Source organism: Parus major, chromosome 5 (genome assembly GCF_001522545.3).
Source record: "Parus major isolate Abel chromosome 5, Parus_major1.1, whole genome shotgun sequence".
In the NCBI taxonomy this organism is placed as follows: Eukaryota; Metazoa; Chordata; class Aves; order Passeriformes; family Paridae; genus Parus; species Parus major.
Window position 1 is genome coordinate 4,133,083 of NC_031774.1, and position 24,764 is coordinate 4,157,846.

The window sequence follows — 24,764 nt, forward strand, 5'->3', positions numbered from 1 at the left end:
ACTTCCTGTGTGACGCACTTGCTCGGGGTTTGCCTACACAAGGAAGTAAACATAAAGGAAAACTCGCCTCAATCTGAGCCCACTACCAAATCTGCCTCACTCCTGGTGGAAACATTCTTACCAGACAGAAAAGAAAAGCAGCTTTTCCCACTCTGAATATGGGTTAAACTACTTTGAACAAAGAGAATCCTAGTAAAATCCGAAGGTATAATCACATTCCATAATGAAGTGTATTACAAAAATAAGGTTTCAGGATCAGAAGCAGCATGTCTTCCATCTAGTCATAAATATCCTGCTTCTCAAACTTTCCCTAATTCAGTTTAGAGGCACTTTTAGATACTGGATACAGCTTTGCATTTTGGCATAAAAATACCCTTTCACTGTCTATAACATACATTTTCACAGAAATGGTTCATAACTTGGTACTTTAAAAGTACTCACTTTTCCATGAAGACAATGACTTTATTTCTTAACCTTCTTTTCCCTGTTGGAAAGAACTATCACACAGACTAATTAACTACATCTTAATTTGGTCTTGTACTGTGTCTCCTTTGTCCTTTTTACAGCACTGTCAAACACCCCTAAATGGAACATAAATTATATTTACTACATGAAAGGTCATATTAAGACAGTAATTTACATCAATGGTTTTTTTTTCTGTTGGTCAGACATTATAATGATAGAAACTACACAAACATCTGAAAAGCAAAAGCAGACAAAAATTAAGGACACACAAGTGAAGATTTTGATGTGTGAATCATGGTAAGTTATTCAACCAGAGCTAATTTACTGAGATGCAAATCAATTGGTAGTTTCATTACAGTAGTCTCTGTAGTATAATAATAATAATAATAGCCATAATAATAATAACAACAATAACAACAGCAACAACAACAACAATAACAATAGATTTCTAATAATGTAATGACCCATGTGGCCACCACCTACATGTTTAAAAAGCCAAGGAACTATAACATTTATTTGCACACATTCATTAGAAGGCACTTGTTATTGACAAAGATCTGTCAATCAAGAATAGACAGTCTGGGATGAAAAGCTTTGCTCCTAAGCTTTCCCACATGGATATACATCCCAGAATAATCTGGCACTTTGATAGGTCCATGTGGTCAACAGAAAAAATCAGCATTTCATGGGGAAAAACTGTAGAGGGAGTAGGGACACAGAGTTGTCTCTGATCTCTTGTTGATTCTACAAGTTTTGTATACATTTTGTGCTATAAACACTGATTTCAGAGAGTTTGTGAAAAGGAGTAAATTGGGAAGAAATCTCAAAGGTGGAAGTAATTAATTTTCTCATTTGGGGCTGTGTGGTCATCTTTGCATCTATTCTGAGATCCCAAGTACGGAATTCAACTTTCACCTTTTCTTTCCTGTGTCATAAGAAATAATAGCTTGAGTTATTATTTCAATTTTATGCACTGTAATTTGAACTCTGCTCTTCCCTCCTTTTTTTTTATTTTATTTTGATCTCTTTTGACAAAGTAAAGTAAAATACTAAGTTTGAACTCTTAACACATTGTGAAAATAGTACCCAATCCATCCCACTTTGTGTTTCCATGTCTCAAATAATATTCAAAGATCGCCTGTCAATTACATAGCAAAGATCATAACTAATTTGTAAGCTGAATTGAAAGGAAATGGCATTTATGAATGTATGAACCAAAATACTTCATGTTCCCAACCAGGATTCAGCAATCCTGGTTGCTCATGGATAGTCCAATGTGGAGAATGAGAAAATTAGATGCTCTGTTAAGTATTTATATATTCTGTATAAAGTGTGACTACTCTTTTCTATCTTTTAATCTAAATTATAACCAGCAAATAGCCAAGAAACTGTCTTATCAAATAAACTTCATAATAAAACATAAATAATACATATATGTAGCACAAAACAAGTTTTATTCTGGCCTAATAGCAAAGGTTATCAAGCTAAATGTACCATAAATTCTCACAGTATTGCAATCAAGGCAGTAATGCCACTCCTCCTTCAGTTGGACATCAGTTTGGTATGTACAGTTTTAGGTATTCTCATCCTCTTCCTTTCTTACCACCAAAACTACAAACTTTCCTTTCACTATGTCTAAAATTCCTTTCAAAAATTAGTAACAATAAGGCCTGCATAAATCCTGCAACTCAGTAACAACAAAAAAAAGACATTTTGGTGCAAGAGTATTTTGTATAGTTTTATCTACAAATTTACCTACTCTTTTTCTAAGTAACCATACTTAAAACTGAGGTAAAGCATGTGTTGTACTCTCTCACTGTAAGCAGGAAATATCCATCCCACTCTCTGTGTTTGTTGTCCTGTGAGGCAAGATGTGGTCCTCTGAATTCTCCCTCTCAGAAAACACACCCTAAAAGCAAGAATCACTATTACAGTAGTCTGACCATAATTTTTTTAGATTACAGGTAATTCAAGCTGTTATCTGTAACAGGTTGTGATACCACACAGAGGAGCTGGCATCACATGAGGCCAGATCACTGACTGACATCAAAAGGGGCCAACAGTGTTTTCAGTTCTTTTTCTCCAGGCAGCGCCAGCTGCATTAGCAGTGATTTCCGTTCAAAAGCTCAGTGGCAGCAGGTCATAGAGGGGACAAACAGAAGTGACAATTTTGCATCTTGTGAAAAAAAGATCAAATGATTTAAAACATCAGTGCCAACCCTTTTCAGATCAGCTCTAGCAAGCCTGAGAAGTGAAACTTCTGACATCAGTTTTGTTTGTTTACTTTGCAGCAAAGTTTCGAGCTGCAAATCCCTCTTCTGAATCCTGAGGTTCACTGATTCTGATTGCTGGCCTAGAGTATAAATGCTGAAGTGTTTTGTTGGGTTTTTTTAATTTTCTTTTCCTTGCTAATTGGCTAAGCCCCAAAAAACCAATTAATGTTTCTCAGTAATATTTACAGAGATTTTCAATCTGTAAACATAAATACCATGGTGATGTTCTGCATTTTTTTAAAGAAGCCTAAAGACTTCTTTAAGATTCTTTCTGCCTAAACCATGTGAATCAATGAAATAGCAGTTGGAATAAAGGAGCAATAATTGACTGATCAGTTTTTTCCATACCAACTAGGATGTGTTTTCTGTTGAAATATTCTTGGTCTTGATACAGACTTGTGAAACCCTCCTGCCCTTCAAAGATTTGTGGGAAGGGACCACTATCAGAGTGGAGGAAGTCACTAAGGAATTTAATGTATCAGAAACACAAATATCAGCTCTCCAAATATCGTGTCTTACCCATAACTTCTGCAGATCTGGGCAGCCACTGGCATGAATAATGATTACAATTTCTTTTAAAAGACTTTTTGTTCTTATTTCCTTTGAGAAGTGACAACTATCTCCAGCAATTATAAAGTTAAATTTCCTGTTCCACTGGCACTGAACTAGATAAGATTACACTCAAAGGTTTAGAGGGTCTAGGAAACTTTGATAAGAAGAAAGGACTTCTGAAGTATCCAAAACATAGCTGCTAGAGGTAAAATACCTGCCCAGGTGTGTTGGGGGTTTTTGCCTGTATTCTATCTGATGTTTCTTTAGCAGTTTATGATACAACTTGGGCAGGACGAAGCTTGTTACAGATAAAATCTGTCTTCCCTAACTCAGTTTCTGTGGCTTTGCAACTTTTGCGAACACAATACAGAAAAAGCTATTAGAAGGGAGCACTCTGCACCCAGAACTCACTCCAGTTGATGAACTTGGAGTGTGACTGTTCTTGACACCTTTCCTTGCCCACATGTTCCCACTGTGCTGCTGCCCACAAAGTGCAAAGCAATTGTCAGTCCCTTTCACATGTACTCTTCCTAAAGAAAGCACCTTTCCTGGGAGTGACCCTCTTGGCAATGCATCATCTGGAGATGCAGTTGTGTGTTAAACAGGGCAAGGATAATGTTGGTTGGTCCCAGGTAGCAGGATGGATCATTTCCTTCCACAATGCAATCTAGCTTTGTACAAGTTCTTCCTCAGCCTGTCAGCTGGTGTGATTACACCTATTGTACCAAACTTCATGGAAAGTAAAACTGAGAAACACAGTCTAGGGTACTGGAAAAGAATGAGAGTTTTTTGAAGATTCATTGAATATAGTTACTGTTTTACTCTGCTTTAGAGGCAGACAGCTTTAGTCCTTATTTATATGTATGAGGTAAACTGCTCTGCTTAAGTTTTCTGTTGTTTCTATGTGGGTAAACACAGGAAAAGTTATCTTAATTATCTTTTTAAATGACCGCTCAAATGGTGATATATTTCTAATCAGACCTTCTTACTGCTCAAAATTAATTTGGCTTGACTGTTTTTGTAATTTACTTAGAAAGTGCTTTAATAATTTAATTTGACTCCTGGCTGAAAGTATCCAAGTTCTAATTTTAATAAATCCATAAACTGTGTGTGTTTGGACTCATCTTCTAGAGCATTCTCTTGCTGACACATCCTCATCCTTGTACTTTTTCTGTTTGTTACACTGCTATCATGGTTCTATATCTGTTTAGTGAAGGACATAATGTGAGTATATTTACCATATGGTTGCTGGGAGCAAGATGAATGGGGAGCTGACTAAGAATATATTTATTACTTATTCACCAAGCTAACTGAAGATAGAAATACTCACTGGCAGGAATAGTTTTAAAACATTATTTGTAAATGTAAATGATTTGGCTTCTTTAGATACTTTAATCCCTTACAGGAGTAAGAATCTGAGCTTGTGCTGAGATTTTCTAGTGCAGCTTCTGACCCGCAAAGGTGGACAAACTAAACTGCCTCCTTTAATCAGAGCAAGCTTTAAACTTTCCTTTTTTTCATAAGCTTTTATACCAGTTATTTAGGAAACAACAATGACAAACCTGCTATTTACTAATGGAACCAGATGAATTATAAGGATGTGAAGCCAGCACCCCATAGCTGTGCTCTCAGCTAACTCTCTGAGAGCTGCTGCATTCAATAAATGAGTCAATAAAGAATACAGTATGGATAAAATACTGAGTGAAATTCATCCCAGATAAAACTGACCTTAAGTCAGTGGTTATGTCCTTTAGTGTTTGTTTAGGGCCTAAACAGAGTTCCATTGATAAAAACACAATACAAGGATTTTGTAGAAGGAATACCAGGAGTTTGTAGAAGGAATTAAAGCTTTTGGTTAGCTCGAGAGTGGGGTTTATGTCTCTTCAATACTTCAATCCCAGGAGGCTCAGATCTCGCAGTATCTGAAGAACACCTAACCCAGAAATTACCTGTAGAACTCTTTAATTTACTTTTGTAAATTCAAGCCAATATCATCTCAGTCTAGGGATCCAACTATTCACACATAAAACAAGTCCATCTGTGGGCAGAGGACTTAACTCAGACTCACTGCATGTGGGATTTCTGCCTCAGACACACAGCATGTAAATGCTAAGCCTGGAATCCTTGCAAAATTAGTATCATTTCAGAAAATCATTTATGTTAACCAGAATAACTACCTAGGATTAAATTATGCTTATTTATACTGTTTCCATTTAAAGAAAATAAACCACCACCACCACCAAACAAAACCCAGCAAAACCCAAAGCAAACAAACACCCTAAACTTAAACAAATGACCAGAAAAAAAAACAGAGAAAAACCCATTTCCTTTTTACCAAGGAAAAAATCGCTCCAGTTGGAGAGTGCTCTGTTTACAGGCATTTTACAATAAGTACATGTACAACTGAACTCCCCCATATCCTCATATTCACCTTGCAACCCTTCTTGAGATTGCTCCCCAACCAGAATACAGCGATTCCCACAGCTCCATATGAGGCTGAAAAGCCAAACAAGCCCAAAAACTTGCAAAAGAACTAGGTTTTCAGAATCTTTTCTTTTCAGACCTTCCATTTTTACTCAAAATTTCACAAAAGAGAATACAGAGAAATGGGACCATGCTACTCAAGCATATGTCTGAAGTATTTTTTACCTTTTGTTAATGATTATCAATTTTCTATTCATTAAACTTGTGAAGCTGGCTAACAGGAAATAATTCTATGGTGCTGAAATGGCTGGTATTGCCTCAGAGAATTAATTATTTTCAATCCACAGAACACATTTAACATTTTCATAGAATCATACAATACTTTGGGTTGGAAGAGACCTTTAAAGCTCACCTAGTTCTACGCCCCTGCAATGAGCAGGGTCATCTTCAACTAAATTAGGTTGCTCAGGGTCTTGTCCAACCTGACCTTGAGTGTTTCCAGGGATGGGGCATCTACCACCTTTCTGGGCAACCTGTGCCACTGTATCACACCACATTGTAAAGAAATTCTTCCTTATACCTAGCATAAATCTACCCTCTTTTAGTTTAAAACCATTGCCCTCTGATCACTTTTGTGGCCCTCCTCTGGACCAGCTTTTCTGTATGACATAAAATCATGGTACATGAAGCCAGAAGTACCTACTAGTTAATAGAAGCCACTTTCAGAGTCAGATCCAGCCTTCTTTTTTTTAAACATCTGACAGTCTTCCAATGTTTGTCCTGATTTAGGTCATTTTCTGGTAGTGGTTTTGGTTCTCTTCTTCCATCTCTCTTCCCAAAGCACTTCCTTTATGCAATTTCTTTAAAAACAAAAGAGATTTCACCAAAATAGGGAAAAAATTTCAGCTGCACTTGAGCAGCTACACTCGCTTTAAGTGGATTAGGGATTAAAGAATGACAGTATAAAATTAATATACAGAAATGCAAAACAATTTTAACATACTCAAAGTAGGCTATATTTAATAAAGGGAACCATAGATCAAACAATGGAAATGCTGTTTATTGTAATCTAATGGTTTAACGTTCTCAAACCTACTTAAAAATACAGGTTTGTAATAATATGCTCTTACATACAAATAATTTTATTTTTTTTTAATTAAAAAAAGGTTTTGAACTTTTAAAATGTGCAACAAGGGAAAACAGAAGGACTTCACTGCCTTCCAAAGGTTAACCTGGATTTATAACTATTTGCCTGATTTCCCTGTGTTTTTGCTTCCTCCTAAGGACTGAAAGGCAAAGTAGCTTTTCCTCATTCTTTTTTTCACTCAAGTGGATCTTTGATCCTTAAATATCAGAAAATGTGGTTCTATCAGAAATCTAGCAGATAATTAATGCTTTCTTTTTTTCATTAATAGAAATAATATTAACAATAACCACTAATAACTATTATGCCTGAATATTACCTTAAATTTTAAGAAGACATTCTGTGCTTCTGCCCATGGAAAACTAAGGAGCGGCTTTTTACATCCAACAAAAGCCCTTTGCTACAAGCAGATAAATGTATATAAATGTTCTGTGGTGTATTCCTATTGTTTCTTCACACACAAACCACGACACAGCATCCTCTTCACTGAGAAAGAGAATACAAAATTAGTTTGGTAAGATCATGTGCAGCATTTCAGTAACAGTAATCTCCCACCCATGCTTCTGAGTTCATCAATAACACATGTTTTTTTAAGGAGTAATGCAATGCAGCTATAAGGACATTCAGATGCTCTTCCAACTCAACCAACAGTACTTTGTGTTCAGCTGCAGTAGGTGTCTCTGAATATGATAAGTATTTCATATAGAAGATGATTGCCACAAAACCACTTAAGCAGGTAGATTACACTGGAATCAAGCCAATACATCCTAAAACTGATACAAGGATTATTACTTCTTAAACACCGTACAATTAAACCACAGAACTCATTGAAATGTGCTACTAGAGGGCCTAAAAGCTGTCAAAATTAGACATTAACATAGAAAATAGGAATTTTAATAACTATAAAAATTACAAATTATAGACATGCTCTGAGGTAAATCAAACATGAACTGGCAGTGGTTAGGAGAAAGAAAAACTCTTCTCCTGGCAAATAATGAAAATTAAAAATTTGAAATGTTTCCTACTTTACAATGAAGGTGGTGCTAACCAATGCCAGAAACAGAACATTGCAGCACAGCACACTCACTCTGCTGAGTTAAGGACCATGAAAAAATATGTCATTTTAGAAAACTAGAGAATGTGAAAATTTTGCAGCTTATATATTTCACTGAACTGGACCTGACAAGAAGACAGTCACTGCTGGGTTTATTTTTCGGTTGGTTTGTTGTCCTAAACCATTCTGGGAATACATATGCAATCTTCCTCTTTGCAAGTTATGATGATTATGCATTAGTACAATTATATCAGCTAAAAATATTCCCAGTTCTAAATAGGCCTGTGAAAGCAAAGCAAGCTGTGCTGCTATGGGCACTGCCTCGCTTCCCTCACGGCCTGTACAAACACTCCCTGGTGAAATCTCACTATCTCTGACACTTGACTATTCCAGGCAGTTTTCACTGGCTAATTCTCAAGTCACACCCCAAGTATCTTTCCAGATTTCAGAGGGAGAACCACCATAAGAGTCCCGTGCAATTGTAACTGCCAGACATATTGTTACACTTGAGAAATCCAGTAAGGCTTCTGAGTCTTAAATTGGGAATCAGGAGGTGGATTTTTTAATATATTTTTTTAGTATGTCTGGTTCTGAGGAGCAGGAATCCAGCTGGTGAGTTAAGGTATTAGATGCAGCATTTCAGAAGACAACGGAATGAAAGCAAAATAATTTATTATATGGAAGGCTCAGTGAAATCTACTGCAAAGGATTTTCCAAAGGAAGGGGAAAGAGAAGGGACCTCCCAGGTGGCTTAAAGTGCACCAGTGTCTAGAAGGGTTGGAATGATCTTGCCTCAATGAGTATTGTTAAATCAGCGTCACTCAAAGTCACCTCTACAGATTGCAGAAGTTTAATAGCAATACTCTGCAAATTAAAATCCTGTAGAGAACAAGCACAAAGCCTTCTGCAATGCTTTGACACCATCCACGCTATATTGTACAATTTAAGCACATACCCAATGTATTATTAGTGCATTTTTCCAAGAGACAATGCAAACAATTCCTCTAAAAGTCAATCTGCACAGTATGAATGGGTTTGCTGTTAAGAACATTCTGCTTCAGTAGAAGTGCCAAAAGAAATGTTTAAATGAAAAATAGAGGTGTATTTTTCAGTTTGGGTTTAGGTTTTGCTTTTTTTTCTTTTTTCCCCAGGCCTTTTTTTTTTCTACAGTACAGCTCTCCTTGAGACAGGCTTCTATCACAGGTAAAACTAAATGACTACATTTCACATTTGGTTAAATGTGTGTGCCAGCTACTTCATTCATTGGGTGGGTCACGATGGCTTTGGAGAAAAATAAGGCTGTGAATAAAGGCACAGGCTTGAAAAACTGTTGGGGAAATTAGAAGGTGCAGGAGGTGATTATGTTGGAGAAATTAACATGGAATAAACTAGGGTGTGAATTGCCAGTGCATTACTTACTCTGCAGTAATTCTCTACACGGGTGCTTTGGCTCACATTATCTGCATGTCCACGCTGCTTTAATGGGGCACTCTGAATAAAGGCAGCCCAGCCAGCCCCTTGGCCAGCATGGGATGAGGTGCAGGATGCACTGGGGTGCTGCAGTGCCACACAGCCCCAGCCACCCTGTCACCAGCACTGTCTGGAGCCCCCACCCAGCAGGGCCCAGCCTTGGAATCACTGCAAGGCAACCTATTCCACTGGGTAATTCGTGGTGATTCCAGCTCGGCAACAGTAAGGGAAAGCTCCCAGCTCTGCAAGCTCCTTTCCCACATCTCGTGGGCTCTTTCCATAGGAGCCTGCCCAGCTTCTGAGCTCTCCCCTATGTGCAGCAAGGGACATCTCCCTTCCTCTCAGCCAGATGATGCATCTGAGCAGCAACCCCTGCTCCTGTGCCACGCAGCCTGCAAGGCAGAGGGTTCCTCAGGACACATGATAGACATCCCTTCTCAAAATAACCCGTGCCAGTGCACTCGGGCTGGAATTATGCATCAATTCTGCAAGTTCAGACTTGCAGGAACAAATCCAGAAGCACCACTATGCCAACTGGAAACCACCAGATTTGAATTAAAGCATCACTGGTGTCCAGTGCAAGCGGAGGAGAGAAAGGGGGAAAATACAAAGGGGAGGTAGAATCTGGACAAATCACAAAGGGGACTGATGGATGCAAGGTGGCACTGCAACTACTAGACATAAAATTCCTTTTTGGTTTTTTGGTTGGTTTGTTTCTTTGGTTGGTTGGTAGGATTTGTTTGTTGGGGGGACAGGGGCTGTGGGGTTTTTTGTTGGTAAAGTCAAGGGGATACACTGAAAAAAAGATTCTTTTGGTAATTATTTTCCCAAATAGTCAAACAAACGATTGGGCTGTTACATTCTCAGATAAGAATAATGGTGTCTCCCCTGCCAAGAAGTGATGGAATTTAAGGAGAAGGTGAGATGCATGAAATAAAAGGCATTTCACAATTTTTTTTGTCCTCTGCATTATGGTTCACTGCCTTCATCAACTGTATTCATGCAGCAGGTCTCTGAGGCTGACAAAGTGTGGCACATCTGAAGGGATGCTATGAGCAGCCAAGCACAGAAACTTCTTTGGTTCCCACCTGCCAAAGTCAGTGTGAGCTATGGAACACCATATATCCTGCTGAATCCTTCAGCATTCAATCCTAAAAAAAAGACCATAGCTTTAAGAAAACATTGCTGTTCTCTTACTGACCAAATGTTGGGGGATTTTCTGTTGTTATAGTAATAAGTATTTTATAGTATGCTTTAAAATAAACAATGAAATGTGACACTTTGTCACTATGCACCTACGATGTTTTGCAGGTTTCCCAATCTGTTCTCTTCCTGTCCTTCCCCCCCAAATATATATAAATTCTTAGTTTTCACTTACAGTTTAACAGTACTGGAATGCTTGTGCTGGAAACACTGAATGAGAATATTCTGCCACCCAATCCAAAACAAAACCCCTGCTTTCACTTCTGTTTATAAGATTTGTAAGTAATTTTTTATACTTTTTACCCTGAAAATGTTCAATAACCTTCATCAGTTTTAACACTGGTTTAAATCTTGTTGACTTTGCTGTTTCCTCTGTCGCTGAGGCCCACTGTTGCCTCCTTTCAAGCTGGATTCCATGGATTTCAATGGTGTTCTGCACAGTTCTGTTCTTGCAGATTTACCCGTGAAGTCCAAGCTGTTGCAGTAGTGTGGTTATTGTTACATGTGGCAAAGTGTCATTATATAAAAATTCTGGTATGACAAGTACGTGTCACAGTTGTGTCACCTTTATTTAACATGTATGAGCTCGAAACTTTCAGGTAGTTTGTTTGAGATTTTCCTTAACACGATCCAGTGAGTAAATTATGCTTAATGCTTACAGGTATGATATGGGCAAACCTACCTTGAAGAAGCTTCATCCCAGAGATGCAACAGAAAAACTCCTGCATGACAGCCCCCTTTAGGCCTTACATAACCCTTGGGACACGATGGCACGCTGTGTTGAAAGCGTTAGGAATGAGGTTGGCTTTGGAAAGAAGCTGGAAGTTGTGCAGGATCATGTGTTGGGACTTGCCATCTGCACAGCTCAGAGTTACTGAGTAACTGCACAGAGTTACTACAAGGATCACTTTCTCCCAGTCATCTGAACCGTGAGTCACACAAACCGAAAGTGGAAGGCGGATGTGTGAACAAAGCAGATGTGAATGTTCCTGGGGCTTCTACTCACCTTAACAGAGCCCTTGTTTTCTGCCCTGCCCCATCCAGGGCAACTACATTTAGACCTTTGGGAAGGTAAAGCTAGCTAAGCTACCTTAGCCACCGCCTGGGATGATGGCCGGGCTGTTAAAGGATAAAACCCCTCACGGGTGAGTCTCTGGAAGTCTCCATAGTCAAACTTCCACCTAGAGCTGGAAGCCTGGCCATCTTTGTTTTGTTCAACTGAGCAGGAACACTCCACTAGCTGAGTGCTTACCACGACAAACACGAATGTGTTTTCCTAGCCCTGGCTGTCCGAGGGGTGTCTGCAGCCCCGGACAGGCCGGTTCACGGTCAAAAGCACATGCAGAGAAATAGTTTCTAAACCCCAAAAGCAAACCTGAAACTGGATCTGTACAGGCAGCCTCCTGGAGCCCAGATAGCAAACTTCGTCCTCCGGGTCTGATTGCAAGCTCAGGGCTACCGTCTGCTATCGGCTCATTTTTTTTTACCTCAGCCGAATCCGAAATGTGGGCTGACGGAGGGAGCTTAAATACATTTATTAAATAAAATTTTAAAAACCCCAAACAAACAAAAATCTTATGAACATATATACTAGCATATATATTAAAGTACCCTTCTGTGAACGTGCCTGCAGCTCCCACGGCAGGCCCCTGGCTCTGGAGCTCTGGGAGAGCTGCAGCTCGGCAGCGAACGGTGCAGGGACACGGCGGCCGAGCAGCCGCCATGAAGCAGCTGCGCCATTTGCGCAGACCCCGATGCCCTGCGCGGCGGCGCCGGCAGCCCCTGGCGTAGCAGCGTTCGTGAATACCGGTGCTGCACTGCGGCGGCGGCACGGCGCAACCAAACCACCTCCCTCCGCCGCCCACCCCGGTCCTGGCACCGCCCCCTTCCTCGGCTGTGATTGGCAGGACGGGTGGAGCGGTCGGCGGCGATTGGCGGGTGCCGGCGGGAGGTGGGGTAGGTTGCGTGAAGGGTGATAAAGTTAGTGGGGCTGCTGAGGAGCGCCCGAGACGCGGCGGCGGCGGTCGGCGCTCTATGGAGGTGGCGGGGGGAGGCGTCGGGCCGGTGCTGCTGCTGCTGTGGTGACTCGGAGACTCGCCCTGTCCCGCGCGCTCCCCCCTTCCCCTCCCCAGCCCCGGTCCCCGGCTCCCTTCCCCTCCCCCCCCTTCTCTTGCCTTTTCCCCTGCCCTTGGTAGCCGCCGGGACCCGGGGAAGCTGACAAGGCCTTAGGGAAGGTGAGAAATGCGGGAATAGCGGGAGAAGCGCGGGTTTGGGGCCGGGAGTGAGCGGCTACTGCTGCAGCTGCAGCCTAAAATGGCGGCTGCCCGGACTGGCCGCCATTTTCTTGTCAGTTGCTTGTCTTGTTTCTCCCGCACAAAATGGCGGCCCGGGCCGGCGGCCGCTCCCGCTGCCGGCTTTGCGAGCCCCGCCGCCTCTGAGCGAAGGGCTGGAGGAGCTTGGCAGCCTTCGCCGGGCGTGGAGGGGAGGCTGAGCGGCGGCGTTTCAGGTTAGAGCGAGGGAGACGGGATCGGGCAGTGCCTGTCCGTACGGGCCATGCCTTTAGTTGCCTCGGGTCGGCTGCAGGATGGTGGTCTGGCCGCGGTTTGCGGGCGGCCGCACTGCCCCCCGGGTTTCCCTTGGAGGGAGTAGCCGCGGTTACACATAACGGGCTGCTGTCTGAGGATCCACATTGCCGGTGGGGAGGTGACGAGATGATTTTCTAACTCTCCTTTTACTATTGTTCACTGCCTTTCCTTCGCGGGAGGGGAGAGCGGGCTGCCGAAGCGCCGCGTCAGCCGGCAGCAGCCTCGCCCACGTTTCCTGTTTGGGGGCTCGGGCGCCGCGATGCGGGGCGATACCGCCTGCTTTTCCCCCTCGTGCCTCCCGGGGCGGCCGCCGTGGTGCGGGGGAGCGGATCCCGCCCGGCGCCCCGGCGGAGAACAAAGAGCCGGGCGGGCGCGGGCAGCGGGCGGCGCCCGCCGGGCGGGGCGGGGGGTGCGGCGGCGCAGCGCGGCGCCTGCGGGGGGCGCCCTCCGCGGCCGAGCCTTTTGTTCGCCGCCGCCGCCATGTTGTCCCCGCCGCTCGTGGCCGCGCCGGGCGGGCGGGGGGCACTGGCCGCGCTCGGCTCCGGGAGCGCTCCGGGAACATCCGGGACACTTGCAGGCTTCGGTCCCCCGGGCGTTTGTGGCCTCGTACTCGCCTTTCTTCTACGTGAACAGTGCATTGAGGTTCTTTCTGCGAGCTGAAAGTTGAGGTGGTGGGTGGATTTGGTAGCTTAGTACGGCATTTGGACGCAGAATACGCGCCTTTTACTACATTAAGCTTGTGTTCTGTTGTCTGATTAAAGCTTTTCACTTTAGAATTCGGCCGCTTTGTCGTACCATTATAAATCAGAGTTTCTAAGTAACGTCAATAAAGGACTCATTGTGCTTTCGAATCAGAAAAAAAAAAGTACTTTAGTTCTTTGCTGGGAGGACTCTTGGCTTTTGGGTAAACCTGAGGGTTTTGCTCAGTCCATGATTCCCTTGTATATTTCCCCTCACCCTCGTTGGAAAACATGGCTAAAATGATGAAATCGGCCTTTCTGTGACTGTCCCCAGTATTGCATGCATGAAAGTTTTCTTAGTTGTTGTAAAGTTCGGTTATCATTCTCAAGCATACATCTGTATTTTTTAAATTGAGACGGTATGGCTCATAGTAAACAAGTATAATATGAATGCTTGGTTTGTCTTTCTAGGTTTTGTTTTTCCCTACCCCGTCAATTTAATTTTATTCTTTTGAAGATTCTTCGTTGTCAAGCCGCCAAAGTGGAGAGTGCGATTGCAGAAGGGGGTGCTTCTCGTTTCAGGTACCTTTTATTTGTTTGATAAGTAGCTCCTAATAGAAAATCTCCTTTGAGGAGATCTTGAATTAGTGTAATGTTCATACCAAAACTGAGCTATTTGGACTTAGCAGGATTCCATGTTTGTTTTTAACAGTGCTTCTTCAGGCGGAGGAGGTGGTAGGGGTGCACCTCAGCACTATCCCAAGACTGCCAGCAACAGGTATGTAATCTTGCTCTTTGATTTGCATGATTTCAAAGTCAGAGTATGCTTGATAGTGAATGTAGAACTGAAAATAGGCTAGCTTTAAAATTGTACCAGAAATACCCACTGAATTAAAGACCTTTGAATGTTTCCCAGTCTGTGCCCTTGAAAGTGTACCTCACGGTCGGTAGGATGTTCATGGGCTTGTTCATGTATTTAACTTAAGAAATGTGACGAGTTTTTTTTTTTTTTGGGTGCCAGGGATTGTTGCTGTTGAGTACTTCTCTGTGCAGCAGATGTTGCAGTGTTGGTAGGGGCAATTGTAAGCTCTTAATAAAGCAAGTAATGGAATTGGTTTGAGTAAGGCAACACTGAAAGGTTAAAAGGGCAGTTCTTTCAATCACTTGTTTCTGTTTTTTAACAACCCTATTCTTCAAAATTTTGTAGCGAGTTCCTGGGGAAAACCCCAGGGCAAAACGCTCAGAAATGGATTCCTTCACGAAGCACTAGACGAGATGACGACTCCGCAAACGACAAAGAACGACATGATGCAATCTTCAGGAAAGTAAGAGGGTAAGTTCTTAAAGAAATTACTTCTTTCCTTATGTTTTCAATAACAATGTGTACGTAAGAGATGAGCTGGAGGAAAGGAAGATGTGGGCCTTGAGTTTGGGGGAGGTGTTGACTTTAGCAAGGAACCAACCTGATAACATAGTAGCAAGAAACACTTAAAATAATTCTTGTAAGCAGGTTAGTATTTTCAGTGATAGTTCACACTCTGAAGATCTCAAAAAAAACCAGTTGAATGGAAATTGCACTTTTCAATTTTTAATAGACTTAGAAAGTGAAAAGAAAAGTTGAGTCTAAAGTGACTCATGGCATGCTTACAATCTGTATATTCTGTGTTTTTGGTTTTTGTTCCTCTGTAGCATACTAAATAAGCTTACTCCTGAAAAGTTTGACAAGCTATGCCTTGAGCTCCTCAATGTGGGTGTAGAATCTAAGCTCATCCTAAAAGGGGTCATACTGCTGGTAAGCTGGTTGCATTTCTTATAACTACAAATTTCTTGCATGCTAAAAAGCAGGGGGTTGGTTGGTTATGATGGGATACAGAAGTAGCATGAATGCTTTTGTGTATTTGGATTATTCAAACACCACCTCCCACCCCTGCTTTCTGTGTAAAAAAGGATCTAATAGGGAGGAAGTAGATTTAATGCTTCAAGTTTCTTATTTAGAAGTCTCCACAATCACTAAATGTGATTGGGGGTTCTATAATTATTTTTCTAATAATCTAAGATGCTAGTTAGCTGTCTTATTTGCTTGGCCTCCCCTTTTTCCTCTTTTCCTGAGGAGCAAGGCTCTTGGTTTTGGAAAGGCTACCACTGGTGACCTCCTGGGACACTGATGTAACTGTTACATCACTTTTTTTAAACGAAATCAGATTGGTGATACTGAGCTAGGTGTTGGGATAATAAACTCATGGTTTTTTTAGCCAAGGATACAGCTTTTCAGTAGCATGCAATGGTTTTCATCCTTTGCTTCAGCATTAAGACTGCTGTTGTACTACACTGTTTGTCTTTGATTCAGCAGAAAACAGGATACTTTAAATGAGAGTGGTAGTATAGTCCATTCTGTGTCTTGTAACTCACTTTGCTAATAACAAAAGTACCCTACTGCTGCCTTGCTCAACCTGAATTTCTGTAGATCGTAGACAAAGCCCTTGAAGAGCCCAAGTATAGCTCGCTGTACGCTCAACTATGTCTGCGACTGGCAGAAGATGCACCCAACTTTGATGGCCCATCAGCAGAGAGTCATCCAGGACAGAAGCAAAGCACAGTGAGTGCATCTCTCAATCTGGAATGGTAAATTTTGCATGCACTTGTGGCTGCCCTGATGAGCTTAACTGTTTTCTTTGTTTTTGTAGACATTCAGACGCCTCCTAATATCTAAACTTCAAGATGAATTTGAAAACCGAACCAGAAATGTTGATAGTAAGTTTTAGAACCGCTTTACTACTGAATCCATTTTGTCATGTTTTCCCACAGCCATGTAAAACAGGCTTCTTTGTTTTCCAGTCTATGATAAGCACGATGGTCCCCTCCTCCCTGAGGAGGAGGAACAGAGAGCCATTGCCAAGATCAAGATGCTGGGGAACATCAAATTCATTGGAGAACTTGGCAAGCTTGATCTTATTCATGAATCTATCCTTCATAAGTGCATCAAAACAGTGAGTATTCAGATTGGGTGGGGGCTAGGAGCAAAACAGCTTAAAAACTGTAAAAAAAAAAACCCCAAAACGTAAAAAACCTAAAAAAAAAAAAAAAAAAGCAAATGTTAATGCTGCTTTGGGAGTCTTAGAGCAGGAGCATAAAATGCCACATAAATGTTTCTTGACTATTATCTTTTGCCTTTTGGCATGAATGAGAAGTAAAATCAGCTTTATTCAAAGCCATAGGATTTGTCTCCAAGGGAGAATGTAATTTGGTGTAGACAGAAGTGTGCCATAGGTGCTTCAAAGTATATACACTTATGAATTGGCAGTTCCTAAAGTTCAATTTTTAAGTCCATTTGCCTTCAGAACAAAACAGTGTTTTTGTATGTGTCAGTGTACAAAGTTTGTATTTATAAAGTTTTTAAATTCTAAGTTTCTCCTTGAATTTTTCAGCTTTTGGAAAAGAAGAAGAGAGTTCAACTCAAAGATATGGGGGAGGATTTGGAGTGCCTCTGTCAGATAATGAGGACAGTGGGACCTAGATTAGATCATGCGAAAGCCAAGGTATGTGCCTATCCAGTGCAGTCATTAACCTAATTAAATTGTGTGGCTAAGACTTTTCATTGCCTGAACCTTCTGTATTCAGTATTCATAAGTACAAAACAGAGGTTTGATTTTTCAGAGAAAAGAGTGCCAACTATGGCTCCTAGACCAATTCTCTTAATAGAAAAAAGCCAATCTTTGAAACAGTTTTAAATGTTTAAAGTTGTTTTAAACATTTCACAAAGATGTAGTTGGGGTCATCAGGACATAAAAGTGAGACTGTTGTTTCTCTAAACACTGCTTGAAAAGATGTGCTGAGGAACTAACTAGGTGATGTGAGGGACAGGAATTTGGAATGTAAGCTTAAAATGAACAGAATTTTGGCTGTGTTGCTTGTTTCTGACTCAAATACCTTGATGCATTAGACCTTTCAACTTTCTCGTCAAGGAGCTGGAGATGGCAGGAAAGGGCAGCTTGTTGCATTATTTTGTCTTGACAGTCTTGAGTGAAAACACTCAAGGCACTGATAGAATTATCCCAGCTTGTAACTTTTGTTCCCCCAGTCCTTAATGGATCAGTACTTTGCCCGTATGCGCTCCTTGATGTCAAGTAAGGAATTGCCAGCAAGGATTCGTTTCCTGCTGCAGGTATGATGATAAAATGGCTTCCTTCTCTTTTTTTCTTGCAAAATTGTCTTGAATCCTTTCCTAATATCCTGTTCTGTTTCAAGGATACTGTGGAGTTGAGAGAACACAACTGGGTTCCTCGCAAAGCTTTTCTTGACAATGGACCAAAGACTATCAATCAAATCCGTCAAGATGCAGTAAAAGTGAGTGTTGCATGTGAGGTCCAGAGCCTGGCTTGGTGCTGTGCACTTGGGAGTAGTTTAGTTCTCACAGAGTGACAGTTGGCTTAAGGATGAAAAACAGATGGACTTGTGTAGTTGGGGGCTAAAAACTTGGCTTTCTTGGGACTGCTGTTCAAAACTGACCAAAATTATAATTCCTGTTTTAAAGGATCTGGGAGTTTTTATTCCTGCTCCTATGTCTCAAGGGATGCGAAGCGACTTCTTTCTGGAGGGACCCTTTATGCCACCCAGGATGAAACTTGACAGGGACCCACTCGGAGGGCTTGCTGATATGTTTGGACAAATGCCAGGTACACTGACACCTCAGGAGTGCTGGGATGGCTGTGGCTCTGCTGTGCTGAGTAGGAACTAAAACAGTCATTTGTTTCATTGCTAATCCAGGTAGCGGAATTGGTACTGGTCCAGGGGTTATTCAGGATAGATTCTCACCCACCATGGGACGCCATCGTTCAAACCAACTCTTCAATGGCCATGGGGGTCACCTCATGCCTTCTGCTCAATCCCAGTTTGGAGACCTAGGCAAATCTTTTCTGAAAAGTCAGGTAAGGAGGATGTTGGCATGGTGACTTGAGCTTGTTTTTAGAAGCACTTCCTGAGATGCGTATGTTATGGATTGTAGTCTGTTTATGTTGAAAGACCTATTCAGAATTGACTCTGATAACTGATGCTCAGCTGATACAAAAATTCTAAACCACTTTTTGAATGGTACAAAAGATGCAAGAAGGACACTTTTTGGTTTTTTTTTCACTGCAAGAAAAGGTGCATGTGGCTTTGGTGGGTCAGAACGGTGTGTTTTATTTAAAAGATAGCCCTGTTTTTAGGGATAGATGATACTCTCCCACCACCCCTGCTCCTTCTTTCTCCCTTCCTGGCAAATAGAATCTTTGTTCCTCTGGTCCCTCTGGTACTACTTACCATATGATGTACGCCACTCCATCATCTGCACTTCTTTCTCTATATCTCCCTTTCTGAAATAGGGGCAAAGCCAACTCTACCATACCCAGAATCAGGGACTCTTATCCCAGCAACAAGGACAGTCGAAGGATATGCCACCTCGGTTTTCTAAGAAAGGACAGCTTAATGCAGATGAGGTACATGACATGCCTACATTATTTACAGCCTATTCTAAATATTGCCCAATGATTATAGCAAGACGCGTTATTATGAGGACTAATGCTGGAACTCTTTCTCCTCCTCCTCATTCTCCTCCTTCTTTGTCCCTTCCTCTTTCACCTTTTACCCCTCCTCACTTTCCTTAGGGTATCCAGCGTCCTATGAGCAAGACTGAGATATGAGGGCAATTTTTTGGGGTGTCCCTTCCTTCCCACACAGTTCCAAGAACACTACTCTGACATCAGTTCCCATGCATCCTATTGATAACAGTACATTTAATTAAAACTTCAGGAAACCCTGAAGTGCTGGACCAGGTTATTTTTTTTTGTTTTCTTTTGTTTAGAACTGGCTAATAGGCAAAATTTCAAATGCAGAGTAAACTGCATTGTGATTTTGAGTGTTAACCAGACTTGTATCCCAATTTCTGAGCAGTTTGGTAGTTTTGTCTTGGCTGTAAAATACATCGGCAAATGTGCTGATTATCTTCTTGGGTCTCTAACATACTGCATCTAAAAGGAGCATTGCCAGGTTTTTATAGCAGTTGAACTAAGTGCCAGTAACTTGCTTTTGGGGGAGTTGCAGAACACATACGTGGCTTTTAATCTGTATTTGAGTATTACTATTGTAGAAATGGAGTCATGCTTCAGTGAGATCAGTTGGAATGAGTCCATGGCTGTGTACTGTTGGTCAGAATACTTGAAACAGTTTGAGTTTTTCTTCGACTTGCTGTTTACAGATTAGCCTGAGACCTGCTCAGTCTTTTCTAATGAATAAAAACCAAGTGCCAAAGCTTCAGCCCCAGATAACTATGATTCCTCCCAGTGCTCAACCACCACGCACTCAGACACCGCCTTTGGGACAGGTAAATACAAATAATTCCTGTATGTTGTTTGCTATACTTTCCTGTTCCTGCTTAGAAAACTTAATCTCAAAGGTGGGAAGGGGAGGCACAGAGCAGGAATTGGGAGGAGAATGTAAACTGATTTTGAGTTTTCTCTGCTTTATGTTTTGTATTGTAAAACTTGATATAAGCAAAGGTAGATGTGCTATAAAGAAACAAATTCTGGTCTCTTTCAGCCGCCTCAACTTGGTCTTAAAACAAATCCACCACTTATACAAGAGAAGCCTGCAAAGACCACCAAGAAACCACCTCCTTCTAAGGAAGAGCTACTGAAACAAACTGTAAGTTAGCATGCAGTAGTGAGTCTTGGAGCTTTGGATGTGCTCTTGAGAAAAAATGTTTAACTGTACTTATTTCCTCTCCAGGAGGCTGTTGTGACTGAGTATCTGAACAATGGAAATGCTAATGAGGCTGTCAATACTGTGAGAGAAATGAGAGCTCCAAAACACTTCATTCCTGAGATGCTGAGCAAAGTAATCCTTCAATCCCTAGATAGATCAGATGAGGACAAAGAGAAAGCAAGTACTTTGATCAGCTTGCTCAAGCAGGAGGGAATAGCCACCAGTGACAACTTCATGCAGGTACTGTCATCTTGATAATCTTGCAGTCCTTGTTTCTTTGCTCTTCATGGTGTGTAGCTGCTGTGAAGGCAGTGTGCAGATATTTGTTAAGTCCTGTTAATCTGAGGAGGTAAAAAACAGTACATGAGCCTGTGAGGGGCACAAGAAGCAATGAAAGGAAGGCATTTGGGCAATTGGAACCTGGGATCCTCTTTCTAAGTGATTGCAGAAAATGTACTGTGAATAGTATGTTGCACAGGAACAGAATAACTTATGAATTTCATCTCGTGTGTGTACTGTTTCTTAGGCATTTCTGAATGTATTGGACCAGTGCCCCAAACTGGAGGTGGACATCCCATTGGTGAAATCCTACTTAGCACAGTTTGCAGCCCGTGCCATTATTTCAGACCTGGTGAGCATTTCCGAACTGGCTCAACCACTGGAAAGCGGCACCCATTTCCCTCTCTTCCTGCTCTGTCTTCAGCAGTTAGCTAAGTTACAAGACCGTGAATGGCTAACAGAATTGTTCCAACAAAGCAAAGTGAATATGCAGAAAATGTTACCAGGTGAGAGTTGCCACAGAGCTCTTCTGTCATCTGATCCTAGAGTGAGCGAGATGTTGTTCTAGTTTATGCCAGAGTAAAATAACATGCAGGATTATCTTGGTGGAATTGGCTGTCATTAGTGTTAGGAATGATGTTCCTTAAGGGGTGGCTGGAGCCATGAGCCATCACTTGCAGCTCTTGAGAAGCCCTTACAGGTTATCTTTATTTCTTTGTCAGAAATTGACCAGAACAAGGACCGCATGCTGGAGATCTTGGAAGGGAAGGGGCTTAGCTTCTTGTTCCCGCTTCTGAAACTGGAGAAGGAACTGCTAAAGCAGATAAAATCAGATCCATCCCCTCAAGCCATCTATAAGTGGATTAAAGATAACATTTCACCCAAGCTTCATGTAGATAAGGGATTTGTGAATATATTGATGACCAGGTGAGATGCTGTTTTGATGTATTTTAGTACTTGTTTGGTTAAACTTCCAGTAAGGCTCTAAATCTGGAAAGGCTCAAATGTAGTAGCTCTGCAGAAATCCGAGATGCAGTGCATGGGGAGATAGATTGTTCTCAGTGGACCTTCTTCAGTAAAAGCCCATTGTATTTGAGAAGAAAAGCAAGTATCCAGGCTTGCATTAGTGTGAAATGTTTTCTTTAGGAGGTCTAGACCCATGTGTTTTTCTGGAGTGTGCAGCTGTAACAAAGGCAGAACAAGGATTTTTATGGTGCACTGTCAAGCACAAAACAAGTCCCTGTGCTTGCTCCTCGCTGCAGGTGTAAGCAGGAGAATAGTTGCAGTGATAGCTATCTGAACTTGAAATACCAAGTGCTTTGATCTCCTGAGTTTACAGAACTTAGCTCGGCTTTTCTTCTGTCCAGTTTCTTGCAGTATATTTCTAGTGAAGTAAACCCACCCAGTGACGAATCGGATTCTTCATCTGCTCCATCTAAAGAGCAGCTCGAGCAGGAAAAACAGCTGCTTCTTTCCTTCAAGCCGGTGATGCAGAAGTTCCTCCATGACCATGTTGATCTGCAAGTGAGTGCTTTATATGCACTCCAGGTGCACTGCTACAACAATAATTTTCCAAAAGGTAAGTGCATTGAGGTCTTGCCTGAATTGGCTTATCCCTACATTTCTTAAAATGCAGTAAGCTGTTGAGAAGGTTATAAAGCTAACCAAGTTTAAATTCACTTTTGTAGGCATGTTACTGCGCTTCTTTGTTCATTTCTATGACATGGAGATCATTGAAGAAGAAGCCTTCTTGGCATGGAAAGAAGACATTACTCAAGAGTTTCCAGGGAAAGGCAAAGCTTTATTCCAGGTAAATCTGCTAACATTAGAATAGAGACTTTTTTTTTTTGTTTTTTCTGCTGCACTGGAGTGTTTGAGAAGGCTTTTGAAGTGTCTAAGATTTGTGAATACCTAGAAACTTCATGGAATATTTCAGTAGGAAGGAGTTAAAAGCAAGGTGAAATAAATGCTTCCTATTTACTAGAGAGGCCTGTAGTGGAAGTGTGGCTGAAAGGTGTTTTAAAATGAGCTGGGGGAAAATGAGTGTTCTGCAGAAGTACTTAATGAGGAAACAGTTCCTGCTCCCTTAAACCAATTTTGTGTAACTGCAGGTAAACCAGTGGTTAACCTGGCTGGAAACTGCTGAAGAAGAGGAATCTGAAGAAGAAGCTGACTAAAGAACCAGCCAAAGCCTTAAATTGTGCAAACATACTGTTGCTATGATGTAACTGCATTTGACCTAACCACTGCGAAAATTCATTCCGCTGTAATGTTTCACAATATTTAAAGCAGAAGTATGTCAGTAGGATATTCTCTGCAAAAGGTTTTTGTAGTATGTCTTAATAGTCTACAATAAAAATATTTTAGAGTATCTTCAATGTTTAGATAACAGTGTATTAGCAGCATGCAATAATTACATCATAAGTTCTTGAGCAGAAGCAGTCTGTTGCAAGGGTCTTCTTTGCTGCCAGTTATCGTAGGCTGTTTTTAAGTTAGAAACTGAATAGCAACACTGAATACTGTAGAAATGCACTTTGCTCAGTGTAATACTTGAGTTGTTGCAATATTTGATTATCCATTTGGTTGTTACAGAGAATCCTTAACTGTAATCGATGGTTGTTGCCGTAATAGTATATTTGCCTGTATTTCTACCTCTAGTAATGGGCTTTATGTGCTAGGTTTTAATATCCTTGAGCCTGGGCAAGTGCACAAGTCTTTTTTTAAAAGGAACAGTTTACTTGCACAAAAACTGATCGGCTGAAGAGATGGTTTAATGGCCCTTTGGAGGAGGTTTTTGTGGGTGTGAAACATGACATGGTGAGAAATTTGAATTGGTCCCTCTTACAGTACTGAAATTAAGTCTACTTAATTTATCAAGACATGTTCATGCCCTGATTTTATATACTTGTATCTATCAATAAACATTGTGATACTTGACTTGTTTCTGAATGTCTCCCGGTAGAAAAGCTTTGGCTAATGACTTCTTCACTTAAGAAAGGAAACATCAGTAGGAGTTGCCTTAGGTTGCAACCATCCTGAAGTTAATTTCACACTCCTTGTCTGGATATGAAAATGAATTCTAAATAAGGTCACAGACAAGATGAGACACTATAGATGTGTTGTGACAGGAGGAAAATTATGGAATTCTGCTGAAGAAATGGTAGGGGTTTGCCTTGTGGTCCGATGTATGCTTTATCAGTGAGTATGTGCTTTTGACTTGGTAATGCTTTGAGCTTCCCCCAGGCCACGTGCATGTTTCTGAATCAAGTGGCACTGTCTGCTAGCTGCCTGTTTCTCAAATCAAATTGGCAAAAACCCTACAAAAGAGTTGAATGATGTTGCATTGTACAGGCTTGAAATGTCATCTATTAAATACTCAAATTACCTTGCTTCTTAGAACCTTGTCCCCAGTGAGTTTTTTTGTCCTCGTTGGTACTCAAGACTTGACCTGTTGAAAGGTGATGTTTTTGTAATGGCAAAAGGGTAGTGGCTCCTGGACTGGAGCTTTGTGTGCCAGTGGTGTGAGTGCTGAAGCCTATCAAGTGTTACACATCACAGGGGGAGAAGTGGAGCCCGAGAAAAGGACTAGAGCTGGTAACGGCTTGCCTTGAGGAAAGGGGAGTTGGAGTTGGCATGGGGCATCTTGAAATGCTGTGGCTGGAAGAGCCAGGTCATGGTTTGCTTTGAAGGGCTCCCTAACTCCAGTCACAGCTCTGGTCTCAGAATTGGTGAGCTGTGGTCTGTCAGGGAGTTCTGCTGCTGCCTTGGGAACTTCTGTACCTTGAGACCAGGAACTCCAGTTACTGTGCCAGCCAAATGACACAAAGGGTGTTGCACTTGCATTGCTGGCAGAATTCCATGGCACCATCTCTGCATTTCAGAAATGGAGTGTATCCA

General features: G+C 41.6%; 1 protein-coding gene, 1 long non-coding RNA gene and 1 other non-coding gene across 4 annotated transcripts; 2 read left to right on the forward strand and 1 right to left on the reverse strand.

Moving 5' to 3' along the window:
- Window positions 1–451: 451 nt before the first annotated feature.
- Window positions 452–12,430, reverse strand: LOC107206375. Of its 2 annotated transcripts, XR_001522392.3 has the most exons (4): window positions 12,197–12,430; window positions 7,178–7,344; window positions 6,418–6,574; window positions 452–2,374 (listed from the first exon to the last, which is right to left on the reverse strand). It is a non-coding gene; the product is annotated as an uncharacterized LOC107206375 (long non-coding RNA). The 2 variants fall into 2 exon arrangements; XR_004497936.1 differs by lacking the exon at window positions 452–2,374 and having other exon boundaries at window positions 6,417–6,574; window positions 12,197–12,428.
- A 189-nt stretch (window positions 12,431–12,619) lies between these two features.
- On the forward strand, window positions 12,620–24,263 carry EIF4G2 (eukaryotic translation initiation factor 4 gamma 2). Its single transcript, XM_015629649.1, has 23 exons — window positions 12,620–12,649; window positions 12,781–12,819; window positions 14,368–14,432; window positions 14,563–14,628; window positions 15,058–15,183; window positions 15,540–15,642; window positions 16,315–16,446; window positions 16,535–16,601; window positions 16,686–16,837; window positions 17,276–17,386; window positions 17,929–18,012; window positions 18,096–18,194; window positions 18,382–18,523; window positions 18,615–18,775; window positions 19,211–19,324; window positions 20,083–20,208; window positions 20,424–20,528; window positions 20,613–20,828; window positions 21,115–21,373; window positions 21,590–21,794; window positions 22,235–22,446; window positions 22,556–22,677; window positions 22,979–24,263. Exons 1-23 carry the CDS (start codon window positions 12,620–12,622, stop codon window positions 23,042–23,044), a joined length of 2,802 nt encoding a protein of 933 aa, XP_015485135.1. The 3' UTR covers window positions 23,045–24,263.
- On the forward strand, window positions 19,366–19,534 carry LOC117244620. Its single transcript, XR_004498063.1, has one exon. It is a non-coding gene; the product is annotated as a small nucleolar RNA SNORD97 (small nucleolar RNA).
- Window positions 24,264–24,764: the final 501 nt, after the last annotated feature.

Excerpts from the sequence above, each read along its gene's own strand:
- EIF4G2 (XM_015629649.1), top strand. The coding sequence starts at position 12,620 with ATGGAGGTGGCGGGGGGAGGCGTCGGGCCG. Across the intron at positions 17,387-17,928 it reads TAGATCATGCGAAAGCCAAG|TCCTTAATGGATCAGTACTT; the intron begins GTATGTGCCTAT and ends TTGTTCCCCCAG. Across the intron at positions 21,374-21,589 it reads TATGCAGAAAATGTTACCAG|AAATTGACCAGAACAAGGAC; the intron begins GTGAGAGTTGCC and ends TTTCTTTGTCAG.